At 45.8% G+C, this 14,259-nt stretch overlaps 1 protein-coding gene across 1 annotated transcript; it reads right to left on the bottom strand.

Annotated features, from left to right (window-relative positions):
* Positions 1 to 1,322: 1,322 nt before the first annotated feature.
* On the bottom strand, positions 1,323 to 9,366 carry LOC124516552 (pepsin B-like). Its single transcript, XM_047085926.1, has 9 exons — positions 9,311 to 9,366; positions 8,626 to 8,782; positions 7,338 to 7,455; positions 6,714 to 6,832; positions 5,840 to 6,039; positions 4,505 to 4,627; positions 2,831 to 2,978; positions 1,860 to 1,958; positions 1,323 to 1,630 (listed from the first exon to the last, which is right to left on the bottom strand). The coding sequence occupies exons 1-9, from the start codon at positions 9,364 to 9,366 to the stop codon at positions 1,478 to 1,480; spliced, it is 1,173 nt and encodes a 390-aa protein (XP_046941882.1). The 3' UTR covers positions 1,323 to 1,477.
* Positions 9,367 to 14,259: the final 4,893 nt, after the last annotated feature.

Genomic DNA, 14,259 nt, shown 5'->3' with positions numbered 1-14,259 from the left:
TTCAGGTTACTCATGATAACTTGGATTTTCTGTATCTCAGGATTGAGAACGTTCCAGAAATTTTACCACTAATGAAAGATCATGGCTTTATATCATTGAGGCTAACCACTAGAGAATGAATAGAGGTGATACTGAGGCAGGAACAGTAGCTGACAGGGCAGATGGTAAGGATGTAGGTGAATTGCAGCTGAACTGAGATCCGTCCCTTTGGCAAAAAAATTGAAAAAGAAAAGTCTGTATCTCTTATAAGAGAAACACAACAAAAAGGAAAAGGAATGGCCAAAGTGCTTACATTAGTCAGTTCCATTAGATCAACAACATCATACGTCAGTAGAGGGGAACGATGCGATGCTGTGGAGAAAGGCACACCTCCGTCCACCACCACCACCCATGCACATCTGGACTGAGAATTCTTTGCATCTTTCTTCCCAGATACATCTTTCTAATTACATTTCTGGAAACAATTTTGAGTCCCAGAGCCACACCAGTTCTTAGCTCCCCAAAGGCAGCATTACTGCGGTCGAAGAACCCACTGCAGATGATTGCTCATAACCTACCGTGGAGGGCAAGTTCAGCTACTGGTCTTACTGCCATCAGAAAACCGCTCTGGAGCCAGAGGCTCTACTTGATAGAAAATCCCTAGGGAGCCAACGCCACGCCTCATTTATAATTGCATGCGCCCATGGCTTGTACATAGCAAACTTCATCACGTGGCAGCACAATAAAAGTATTTAATACCTTGAATCTGGATCTGATTTTAACACTAACTGTATGACTACCTGTCCACACCTCACTTTCTTCCACTATAAAATGAGATGGGGTTTCTAAACTCAAAAGCAGTCAGGCCCAGGCAGGTAAAGTGCGTATGTGAGCAGCCTGAAAGCACCATAGGGAGGATAATGTCTATGAAAATATCAGAAAATATTCATTAAAACTGTGCTGCTCCCTTCAAAAAGAACCACATTTTCTGATCAGATTTGTTCTCAGAGCACCAGTTGGAAATGTTCTCTAAAGTTTCTTTTTCTTCTCTAAAATTCTTGAGTCAGAAACTACTCCGGCTCACGTTCTTGTCTAAGAATGCAAAGAAGAATGTGTTGGAAGGGAGAGTGCTGGGAGAGCTGGTCACCTCCAGCCAGCGTTCGTCATGAAGGGACTGTTGCGTCCTTAAGGTCTGTGCAGTGGGTCCTCACTCACAGATCTCTGCTCCATGTTCTCTCCCATTGGTCAATTCACAGATTTCCCAACGAGCGGGCGCTAATTTTCAATTTAGAATAAACTACTACAAATATAAGGCAAAGAAGACATTTGGAAGGAGCAACAAAGACATTTGGAGATTCTTGATTTATTAGTTTCAGGAAGTAAGACTCTAGTGCACAGAAGGGTCAGATTAGTCTAAAATGCTGCGGTCAGCCCAGAGAAACTGTAGGGTAATCCCAGAGTCCTGCAGTGAGGGTGGAGACAGCTGCCTCTCACCTGTCTAGACAGAGAGGGCAAAGCCCATTCTATTGTTGCCCATGTCATAGATAGTGTAATATTCCTTGAGGAAGACATCTCCCAGAGTCCACAGGGGCTGCCCACTGGGGGAGGGCAGGTAGGTGGCCTCAATCCCAAGGGTGCAGTAGCCATTGTTCTAAAGAGACAAAAGACATACGGATATAACATTTTTGCATATAAAAGCCTTTCCCCACAGGAAGTTCCCACCCTGTATTCCATGACACCTGCGGGGTCTCTGGCTTCTTGTTCACCCTCAGCCCTGCTACTGGTGACTCCCCATAGGTGTCCAGACGTGAGCTGGGACACGGAAGAGCTGTTTGGGCCCATCCAATCCCATGTCCGTGGAGCCCAGAGTGCATACGTACGTTGAGGACATAGGCAGAGGGAGGCAGAGGTAAAGGAGACCCGCTGATGACGAAGGTGATGGTGGGCATGCTCTGTATGGAGTTGCAGTTGACCACAAACTGAGAGAGAGGAGAGGCAGAGCTGTAGCGTGCCAGGAGACGGGGGGCCCAGACAAAGGGCCCTAGTCCCCCTTCCCCTGTGAGACTTCCTTCCTGACCTTCCAGCAGAGGCTGTTTGAGAGCATGGAAGGCAAAACCCAATTCCCAGGCACAACACTGACCAGGTGCTCTGCTTTCCTGGGTCTCCCTGAGCACATCTCAGGTTTGGGATGTGTTGGTATGGCCGTAAGGAGTTAGACTCATTCCAGAACAGATTTCTACCTTCAGAAAGTGCAACTTACAGAGAAGAAACACAGGCCCAGTCTGTAAAAGCATGCTCTCACACAATTCATATCCCTGCTTGTGTGCACCTGTCCACGTACTCATCTCACACACACACACACACACACACACACATACACACACCCTGAGGAGCCAAGATTTGGTCTGACTAAACAAGACTCTTGCATGCTGGAGGAGCAAACTGCAGAAGTGTATACAAGGGCAGCAGGGGTGGGGACGGGAGGCTGCTCAGATAAAAGCCAAAGGAGTATTTCTAGGTAAAAAGAAATCCCGGTGGAATGGGGAAATGTGACATGCCTGCCTCTATTGGCACACGTCAAATGACACTGGCCACACCAAGGTGAAATGTGCTCCTAGGGCCTGCAATGGAACAGCCGTCCCTCCTGACAACCATTCAGCCCATACTCACAGTCTGGTTGGTGTTACTCCCTCCCCTCACTCCTCCTTGCTTTGAGGGTTCATGCCTGAAAGGCCATGCTGTGTCCCCACTTAATCTGTCCTGCCAGGGGTTTAGCCCCCCACCCAAACACCTCTTCCTGTGCTGAGGCTGCATCAGTATGCAGAGAAATCCTTGGCTTCTGGTTACTCACATCACCATACTGAGACACCTCGGCTCCTGTTGCCTGCAGGAAGGAGTTCATGTACTGCTGGGGCACAGCCAGCACGTAGGTCCCTGTGTCCACAATGGCCTGGCAGCCCTGGGAGCACAAGCCGGTGGGCTGATTCCCAACGAGAAACCTGAGAGGGACACCAGTACAAGAGAAATCAGTGGCCTACTGCCACATGCCTGTGCCATGTTCACCCTAATCTCCCCAACCTCGGAGCTCCGACATTCTGCCTCTTCTAGGAAGCCTGGCCACCCCACGACACAGCTGCCCTTATAATGTTGCTGTGCCTTCTTGGTCTGGTAACCCGTCCAGCTCTGACTGAGAGGCCTGGGGAGGCAGGGCTTCTCTTCCTTTATCTTATCTTCCTTTTTCTGTGTCTTACCTTTCTATATCTACCTATGTGAGGTCCACACAGTGCCAAAGCTGGGAATCACTTCATAAATCACTTGGGCATCTAATATGTGCAAGACATTCTTGCAAGAATTATCGTGATACAAACAGGAGCAGATTGTATTCATTGTTTTGAAAGAGTACCTTCTGAGAGACATGAGACAACACCATACATTAAGCTACCACTTAATGCAGTAGCTGGTAATCTCCGTAATGTGGTCCTATGTGATTCAGTCGCCGGCTCCTTCTCTACCCTTCCTCTTCAGTCCATGTATCTTTTGGGTACTGTTGGTGAACCAAGGTACTTGGATGTAATGGTGAATAAGACACCCAACCAATTACCTCTCTCTCTACTCTTCAAATTGGGCTGGTTGCACTGTGACATACCCAAAGATGAGGAGATGCAAGCTGGTAAGACTATGGGATTGAAAGAGAGACTGGGCCCCTGAGAGGCCTTTTCAAGGGAGGTAATAATTCATCTGGGCTCAGAAGGATGTGCAAGGACACGAGGACCACTTCAGGTGTTATAGTCAAAAAAGAAGAAGCAAGAAAGTCATGGCGAGGTGCAAGAACATGGTCAGGTCCGTGCTGCACATCCGGAAGTGGTGGGAAGGCTGTTCTGATAGGTAGGGCTCAGCTGTTGGATGGTCTCGACTACTGGCCAAAGACATGTATCTTTATCTGGCAGTGATGGACATTTCCTGAAGGCTTGGGGTGTAGAAGAAATTGATTCATGATCGTGGGTTAGGGGATCAAATATGCTTGGGCTCAAATTTTGAAATGTGTGAAATGTGTGACTTTGGATAAGTCACTTAACCTCTGAGCCTTGATTTCTTTATCTATGCAAAGAAATATACTGCTGACCACCTTATAGTGTTGTAGTGGAGATTACATGCAATAATATATTAAATAAATATTAGCACATTGGGCACATAGAAAACACCCATGACAGCTATTACATTTCCTGATGAAGGAAGTGGTAAAGACTATGCTAATTGGGATAAGGAAGCTTCCAGGAACAAAGATGTAGATTCACAGAGACCTAGGAATGACCAACCTGCTGACATGACAAGGCTCAGTGACCAAGTCAAAAAGTTCAGTCGAGAGCTAGATGCCAAAGTCTACTGAGCTCCTGGAATAATCAGCCTGAGGGTTTGCTGATTCTCTTTAAGAGGTTTATGCCATGACAAGAACAGGAAATAGAGTCACACTGGAGGGACACTCTAGGGGTGCCCATAATCCATAGGAACTTTCCTCTGTACTTACTCATCGATGGCAACCTGCCAGTACAGTTCCCGGGTGACAGGAGTCCAGACGATCTCACCAGAATAAAATTGGCTGTTCATTCCTCCCAGGATGAGCTCTCCACCATACTCATAGGTTGGTTGGCTAGGGAGAAAAGGAGAAGAGCGTGAGTTCCCACAACACACATGGCCAGGCAGCCCCTCCCTCCCCTCTCACTGTCCCTCTCTCCTTCAGACACAGTGGAACCAGAGGAAGAGGGGTACCATCCTCTGACCTGCTCTTCAGGCTCCGCCAGGCTTAAGGCATAAGGGAGAGGAGCCTCCTCGGAGGAACACCCAGAGTATCAGAGAACTGGAAACACAGACTATGCCCATAAAAGAGGCGATGGGATTGGAAACCAGGCCTGTGAAAACAAACTCTAAAAGCCTCCCAGGGACACCCTCCTGAGGACAAAGTGAGAACAAGAAGAAACCCCTCAGAGAGTACCTGGAGGGGCCTGACAGACAGAGATCTCAAGTGGGCAGTGATGGGGATGCTCCTGTCGTGCTCAGGTTGGTAACTAGACGGTGTTAAGAGGATTCAGGCCTCTTCTGTTCCCTAACCCGGGCCTGCCAGTCATTGAACATTTGGACTCAGGTCCCCTGGGGATCATGTGGTTAGGAAGATGAAGCAGTAAGTAAAGTTTGCCACAAGAGTTCAAGGCCAGCAGAGTAAGAAAAGTACTGGATTTGTGACCAAGGTATTTGCATTTGAGTCATGGCTTCACCCCTGTCAGTGTCAGTCATGCTCAACAGTGACCACCTGTCTGAGCCTGCATTGCCTTTCTGGAAAAATGGAGCTAAAAACAAGATTTTTGAGATGTCCTGTGAAGTGATGACTACAAGAACTCTTTTTGGAGCCAGATATGTTCTTATAAATATCATTTCGTTATAGTTCTCTTTATTCTATATTTATACTTATTGTATTAAGAAATGATCATGTGGCTGGTCCTATAAGCTCTGAATTTTGTGAATCTAATACAACAATCTCGACATTTACTAATTAAATGTTGAGGGATTATAGTCCATTTTTAAGAAAAGAGTCATCTTGTGGTGCCTGGTGGCTCAGTCGGTTGGGCATCCAACTTCAGCTCAGGTCATGATCTCATGTTCACGAGTTTGAGTCCCACGTTAGGCTCTATGCTAACAGCTCAGAGCCCGGAGCCTGCTTTGGGTTCTGTGTCTCCCTCTCTCTCTGCCTCTCCCCTGCTTGCACTCTGTCTCTCAACAATAAATAAATGTTTAAAAAATTAATAAAGTAAAATAAAACCCCCCACAGTGCCTCATTTGCTGAGCCCTACAGGGCAAAGATGCTCACCGAGAGAAGTAGAAGCTGAAGATGGGGCTGGTGAGCTGGCCCTGCTGCATCATGCTCTCCATGACTGTTGGGCTATTCCCCACCGCCAGGTTGGGGTAGGCCATTCCCAGGATACCATCAAAGTTTGCATAGTAGAAGGGGTTGCTAGGTTCAATCTCACTCAGACCAAACTCCTGGTTATGGATGACGATGTTCTGAACCTGAGACAAGTGAAAAGAAAAGATTAACAATTCAGGGTAGACAAATCCTTCCCAGACTTAGGTGTCCGGGGAATGGAACCTAGACCCTTTTTTAGGGAGAAGAAATTGGCTTCTTTCATTGAGTTGGCTCAGTCCTAGCATGGAAAAGAAGGGACAACAGCATCAGCCAAACATGCATGTCTTGGAAAGAAGAGTGTGGGTGTTGGAGAAGTAGAGGGCATTGTTTTTTGGAGTTAGAGTTTCCACTTCCATGGACAGCGAAAGGACAGTGGCTGGTTTTATATCGAACAATCCGTGTGCACAAATGACATAGGAAATGCGTGTGCTTGATGTAAAGAAAAGAAAATAGTGAAAGGAAGGTCTTCAAATACCCAGAGTGAAGTCCTGTGGAGGAGGAAGCAGATGTGCTCCAGGTGGTTGAGGAGGGCAGATAAGACCAAGGAGCAAAGTCACGGGGGAGGCACAACGTAAAGAGCCTGCAGAGGTCAGGACTGCTGTGGGGCAATTCCTGTCTTGGGACAAAGGTTTAATTAGATGGCCTGTGGCACTCTTTCCAAGAGTCAGCTTTTAGAAATTTGTACCTAATTAACAACCTTTGATATCTCTGGCAGCTTAAGAGTCTAGAAAAGGGGAGCCAAATGGCAGACCCACAGAAAGATGAGAACAGCACTTACAGTCACGGTGTCATATCCCAGGAGCACAGTCAGGCTGCCACTTCCATAGTATAGTGTATAGGTTTGCCCATTGTTTTGGTAGGTGGAAGACATGCTGGGGTTGAACGTGTTGTGATTGGCTGTGCGAAGAGACAATGCAATGTTAGTGTCAACACATTTTCCAAAATACACGGAGGACACTTATCCTTGATGGCCTGGGACCATCAGACCAAGCCTGGGATTGGGCTTCAGCCTCAGACTCTGGGCTGAAAGCAATCAATAGCCCCAGAAAAGTATGTCCCCTTGGGAAACAGATGTTGCCCCAATTCCTTCCAACCTACCATTTCCTGAAGCATGGGTCAACTCAAAAGTGCCAGGAATTGGGGCCCACAGGAGAGAGCTGAGGAAAGGGATCAATAGAGAAAGGAATGGAAGCCCTGGTCTACTTCTTTCGCTTTCTAGAGATGCAGCACTTGTGAAATACAGACCAAGAGCAAGATTTCCAGATGTTCTGAATTTAAGGAGGCTGAGATCATGGATATGCACCAAGAACTCTAGACTTGGATGATGGGCTTGTGCTTAATCCTGACTCTGCGTCGCCCTCTGCTCCTATCCGTAGGTGGGTGGTGATGGTGGTATACTCACAACAGGCCTGGCTCTTGCAGTAGGTGGAGGGCACCCACAGGTTGGATGAACCTGTGTCAAAGAGGACCAGGAAATTTTGTGGTGGTGTCCCAATGCTGATCTCTCCAAAGTAGTAGGACTGCAAAGAAAAGTTTGTTACCCCAGTGTATTAAGCAGCCAAGCCATGTCCTAAAGATTGAGATGAAGTTGACTCACTAGAAGCCACATTGTGGCCAAATTATATTCTTCTCTTTCCAGAAATTCTCTGTCACTTCTGGAGCCAGAGCCCCTTGATATTCTCCATTTTTGTCTTTATATGCAAGACTTTGACCAGGTGAGAATTAGTCTGGCAAGACAATCTCTCCTTCCAAATGTGTTTTCTCCTTTGCAATAAGGTGATACCTCCATGGATTTGCCATTCTATGCCAGAACATGCAAAGCTGGAGAAGCAATCACTTTTTTCTTCATTCCCAGTGCCCATCACCTTCCCCATCTCTCTCTCTCTCTGTCTCTCTCTGTCTGTCTCTCTCTCTCTCTCTCTCTCTCACACACACACACACACACACACACACCGATTTCCCTTTTTCTCTTCCAGTGTTAAGTATTTCTCCACCATTCTTCTCCCTCTGGTCACATAGTAGCCAAGGTGCCAGGAAATCATAAATGAGGGTAGCATGGAAATCAAGAGAACTTCACTGAGACACAATTTGAGTTCTCAGTGAATTTTGGCCAGTCATGTCACTGACCTACCTCTTTATCTACTATCTATAGAAAGTGGAATTCGAAATAGGAGATTCCCTAGATCTGACACTCATGTAACATCTCACTAAAGACAGTCCATAGGACACCAGTGTGTTGGGATGCCCTGAGCAGACACTGCAGTCTCAAGAACATGCAAATACTTGCTCTGAGCACCAGTGTGTGTTCCCAAATGGGGAGCTACATAACATCTGGAGCTACTGGAGATTTTGCCTGGCCGCTTTGCCTGTGCTTTCCCTCTTTCCCCTATAGCTCATCACTAGGACTTCCTTTCGATTGCTCAATTGACTGGAACATGGTCATTCGGAATCTCCTAACCATGTAAATGGAGCTTTAGAGAGTGAGCCAGTAATGACAGGAAAGAAGGAAGGAGAGGGAATATGATAATGTTAAATGGTACCAACTCATAACTTCTCCGGATACTTTCCTGAGGAAGGAGAGACTTGGGTTTAGTAAAAAGTCCAAAATCAGAGCTAATGAGAGGTCTAAATGAGTATCTGAGAATGGTTTTCAGCCAAGGTTTATAGACACCACCTTGACCCTCACTTACATTCAGGTAGTTGGTGAAGGGCTCATAAGCAACAGCATCATTATTGAAAAGATACTTGGCACCTGGATCAACCTTTGGGTGGTTCTTCAGGAAAGTCTGTAGTACACCCCGCTCTTCCATCACCTGGCGGATGGACTTGCCTTTCTTCAGAATGATTCTGTAGAGAATAGGGCAAACAAAAGGAGTGACCTTCACCTTCCCCATGAAAGCAATGCCTTCATTGATCTGATGTGGGTTTTCAAACCTTCTTATACTATACCCAAGAAGAGCCTCTTATAAGAAATCCTCCTGGATTTTAGTGAGTTCTGACCACTGCAGTCACTCCAGCATTTCCAGCACGAAAATGCACTGTAATGTGTATTTGGGGTTTTCTGCTTACATATTGCTTACACAGAATAAATATCTGTTCCTTCCCAGTCCTTCCTCTAAGCTTTATAGATATTGTACATCCTTCCTTCTTATCCCACAAAACACCAACGCACCTTTAATCACACACACACACACACACACACACACACACACACACACACCATCCATCCATTGTAAGTCTTGGCTCCCTGGGTTTTTCAGTTCATGGTACCAAACTGTGATCTGACTGCCTCTCCATAAGATCTGTATGGGAGGCCTTTGCTCTACCATAGCTTCTGATACTCCCTCAGGGCTGAAGCTGAATCCCCATACAAACCTTTCCACACCCTGTGAGAGGTGTAGACAAACCAACAACAAGACCAGGATCTTCATGGCGTTGATTTCAATGGCCCAGAGACACGTAGGACACAGTGGCAGACCCAAGGGTTGGGACACACAGAGGGAGGTTGGATCTCTCTTTTATACCCTGATCTCCCTGCTCTTTTCATCTGAAAGCACGTGAGTTTCTTAACCTTTGTACCAGCTTGTGCCCCTACAAGTCCATGGATTCTGTTTGTTTTTCCCTCTGGTAAGTATCATGGCCTTTTTTATCCACTCTGTAGTCAACTTAAAAAGCAATTAGTGGATATGCTGATCGAATCCACAGATTAGGATGTGATAACAAATATGAAATGCACTGGGAACAAAGGATCCTGGTGCCCACATCTACTGGGAAATGGGTGCTGGCAACTTCTGCCAAAACAATGGAACAATTTGTGCTTTGACTCCAAAGTCCATGTGCTTTTGGGAGATTTACAATAGACTCTCCACTTCTTCCCCTTTTCCTTCTTGTTCCTCTCATCAGACTCATCTATAGTCTCCTGAATGCGATTCTCACAGTCCATGACACTGATCTTTATTTTCTATTTCTTAGTTCACAATCAGCCAACACTTATGGAATATCTACTCTGTGCTCACCTCTGTGCTAAGCTCTGGGAGCACAAAATAAAATCAGAAATGGTCCTTGTATGCAAAGTCGGCATCCTGTCAAATGACTGACACCCTAGCATTCACATATGTGTTGAGTGAACAAGAGGGAGAAGAACAGTATGATAAAGCAAGCAGAGACAAGGAGTGATAGCTTCTGGAAGGATGGAAAAGCCTTCAGAGAAGAGGTAACATTTGAGGAAGGATCTTGCCAGATGGTAGTTGAGAAAGCAAGGAAAGTGGAGAATCCACTGGAGGCAGAAGCAAAGCCTGGACAACGGCACCCAGGAGTGAAGTGATGTGATGAAATCAGAGAACATCGTGACCAGCGTGGCCAGAAGAGCAATTTTCAACGTGGCTCCTCGGAAGCCAGGACCCAGCCCAAGAACCTGCACTGGGGCTGAGCGGTCCTCATCATGCTAACTGTCGCTCTGGAAATTATTTTCTACTCAGGACCCATCGCAATGGAAAGGCCTGTAATGCTAAAATCGGAATACTCTTGATTCTGCAAAACTGTATTAAAGCAGTGTATGTTCAGTATCCACCGTATTTTAACTTCTAGTCCATTGAACTATTTGTTATCATGCTCCATACTGATGGAGCACACCTTGGAGCACCCGGATCAAACTCCTGGAGCACAGCACTAGGTGTCTACACAGACGTGACCAGATGGTGAGGCAGACCCGGTATGCCATGCTAAGCAATATGGGCTATATTCCATAAAGAGTTAAGGAACCATTATTTTTTTTTAATCCTGGAAATGACACACTTAATACCTTCTATACACACTTTACCTATTTGTAGGTATTTGTACCTATTTGTTTTCCTATTTGTAACACTTTACTAGCTTCTAGATTGTAGTGTTTTAGAAGCATGTGGTAAGAGTAGCCAGTTTATAAAATGATTCCCTACATAAAGTTGTAGCAGCATGAGAGATTATTGGAACTTTGTCATGAATCTACTCCTGAACACTTTGAGCTATGCACAAAACCTAAAGAGTTTCTAATTTCATATTTCTCTCTTTATACAAAGAAATTCTTTAAAAAATTTTTAATGTTTATTTATTTTTGAGAGAGAGAGGTACAGGGTGTGAGTGGGTGAGGGGCAGAAAGAAGGAGACACAGACTCTGAAACAGGCTCCAGGCTCTGAGCTGTCAGCACAGAGCTTGGCGTGGGGCTTGAACTCATCAACCACGAGATCATGATCTGGGCCAAAGTTGGACACTTAACTGACTGAGCCACCCAGGCGCTCCAAGAAATACTTAAATGGAAACTTGAAGCTCTACAGAAGATATGCTTATATCAATAACTCCCACTTATTGGCTTTGTATCGGATACATGTTTCATTTAACCATTGTAACAACCTTAGAAGCTGATTTAACTACCCCATGATCACATAGTTAATCCGAGCTGGGATTTCAAGTCTGGTTTGTCTGGACTCAACCTGTGTCTCAGAACTCAACCTGTATCTCAGCACAGCCCCTCCTCCAAGCTCAGGGCACTCATGCTCTCTCTGCTTCAATGTGCACAAAAGCATCGACTGTATTTTGTTGTTGTTTGTTTATTTATTTATGTATTTATGTATTTATTTTTGAGAGAGAGAGAGAGTAGAGCACGAGTGAGGGAGAGGCAGAGAGAGAGAGGAAGGGAAAGAGAATCTCAAGCAGGTCCTGTGCTGACAGCACAGAGCCAGACATGGGTCTCAACCTCACGAACCATGAGATCATGACCTGAACCAAAATCCAGAGTCCAACGCTTAACCGACTAAGCCACCCAGGTGCCCCAAATGTATCGACTTTAACGACAATGACAGATTTATATTTGATTTCATTTTCTGTACAGAGGTATTCTAATTGCTTTTTTTCTACTCTCCTAGTTTTTCTTCCCACCTGCAGAGAAAATGTAACCCTGTATGCTGCTGCCCCCTGGTGGCAATATTCCTAACTCAACAAAAACAGGGTTTGGGAACCTTTCATGTAACTCTTCAAAGTCAAATGAGAAAGTGACAACAGCTCCTAACATGGTGTCCACAGATCACCTTCCTGTGCGGAGACAACCGGTGCCCGCTCATTAGTCATGCCCGTGGAGCTCGCATCCCGCCCCCTTGCCCATCCGCGTCAAACCTTGCCAGGCGTTCCTGGGACTTGATCGTACATCTGTGCCTCTGGCCACCTGCCATTCCTTACTCCAGGCTCCCTTACAGCACTTACCAAGGCTTCTTTGCAGCGAGATATTAGTACATGAGCTCTCAGAGTCTGTTTCCTCAGCATGAGATGAAATGTCGGTGAAGCACAGACCAGCCACTGGCTGCTCCCAGAGGTACATCACTTGAGTACTTTTCTCTCTCCCACCTGCGAGTCAAGGCTTGTAGAAGCCCGGTCTTGAAACCTCACCCACTGTCCTCAGCCCAGCGGCCTCTACTCGGAATCACCACTCAGAATCATCCACCAGGAGGGGGGAGACGGGAGCAGTATACACAGGCCTCCTTCCCCAGTTAGTCCAGGGGTGTTTGGGCACCTTCTCCTCAAGGTATGGGGCCTATTCGGATGTCACTGCTGTAGCCCGTTCTAGTGGTCCAAGCAGGAAATATATGTATGGATACACATATTTCTATATCAACCAATCCATATATAGTTTTAAATCATGATTTCATACTGATACTTCTGAGCCTAACGCCACAGGGTTCTTTCTAGCCTTTTCTGTTTTCCTATTTGTAACTACTTTCTCCGGCAGTGAGAAACATGGCCCTTCTTACCCACAGTGGATTTCCTTCTGTGTTTAATTCTGGAATGCATAGAAAGCAGTTTCAGAATTGCTACCTTATATACGTGTCAAAAGCAAATTTGCTGGAGGCCAGTATTTGTCCATGGTTCCTCTTTAGCTTTTCAATAAGGAGGCAAAATGCCGTTTTCCAAAGTGACTAAGGCTAGCTCTTTTCTTCCCTAATTCCTTCAATGGGATTACGCTGTTGGTGCATTTTTAATACGGCTAAATACATTTGTTGCTGTTTGTGCTTTAATTTTGAGTCGCTCTAGCTCCACCACGACCACCATCCTTGATTTTATTTAATTGTGGGATGTGAAACACTCTCATGGTTCGAAAAGTCAGAATGACACAAACACGTGTACTCAGGTAAGTGGCAACCCGCCCCCCCCAACCCTTTGTACCCCGTTCCTGATCTCCCATTCTCTCCACACCACCCTCACTCCACTCCTGCCAGTCCTGATTTCATTATTTCCGTGTTTATCCTTTCTGTTACTATTCTGTTTCTTTCCTTCCGTAATCTTTCTGTTACTTTCTATTACTCTGTGCACAAACGAGCAGACGTGTGTTTTCTTATGTCCCCTTTTTCCTTACGTGGAAGATAGTGTACTGCAGACATTTCTCTGCACTTTTGTTCTCTTGACAATAATACAGATGCTGTTTAAATGATGTGCTTAGAGGACAACACCAAGAGGGTGTGAATGTAAATACCGAAGAAAAGGGACCCAGGGAAGAGACTTGGAGCTCCCCAACATTAAGAGATCAGGGATAAGAGGAGAAATCAGCACAGAACGCTGTGAAGGGATGACCAGTCAGGTAAAATCAAAACCCGGAAGCATAGTTAAGGAAGTGTGTCACTGGGGCCAAGGTGGCTCAGTCTGTTAAGGGTCCAACTTCAGTGCAGGTCATGATATCACAGTTGGTGAGTTTGAGCCCCACTTCAGGCTCTCTGCTCTCAGTGCAGAACCCACTTCAGATCCTCTGTCTCCCTCTCTCTCTGCCCCTCCCCCACTCGCTTGCACACTCACTCTCCCAAACATAAATAAACATTAAAAAAAGAAAGAAAGAAAGAAGAAAGAAAGAAAGAAAGAAAGAAAGAAAGAAAGAAAGAAAGGATCAGGGAAGACAAAGTGACCAAGTGTGCCAGTGCTGCTGCTGCATCAAGGAGAATCAGAAGTGAGACTTGAACTCTGTATTTAACAACGTGGGCATCACCAGTGACCTTGGCAAAGAGTAGTTAAGATGTATTAATGGGAGGAGATGTTACACAGGTGTGACATAAGAGGATTGTGGGAAACCACCCTGGAAGAGATTCTGGCTCTGACCACCGGCAAAGTGAGTGTTGTTCAAGGCAGAGAGGGAAGCAACATAATCCACACTGGAAAACATCAGCATGGGCTAGACCCAAACTCCCTCCTTCCAAAAACAGCAGTAGGGGAACGTGAACTTGAAAGGCAGAGCTGACAATTGCATTGCTCAGGTCATTTCAAGAAAAGAACTCCAGGGAACTCAGATGGATTCTTGTGTTTCCAGTTT

The sequence above is a fragment of the Lynx rufus genome, unplaced genomic scaffold, assembly GCF_022079265.1.
Source record: "Lynx rufus isolate CCGP_SWC_20201006 ecotype Redwood Valley unplaced genomic scaffold, mLynRuf1.p SCAF_2, whole genome shotgun sequence".
Classification (NCBI taxonomy): Eukaryota; Metazoa; Chordata; class Mammalia; order Carnivora; family Felidae; genus Lynx; species Lynx rufus.
Note: the sequence above shows the minus strand (reverse complement) of the source record. Positions and strands in the feature narration are given on the sequence as shown.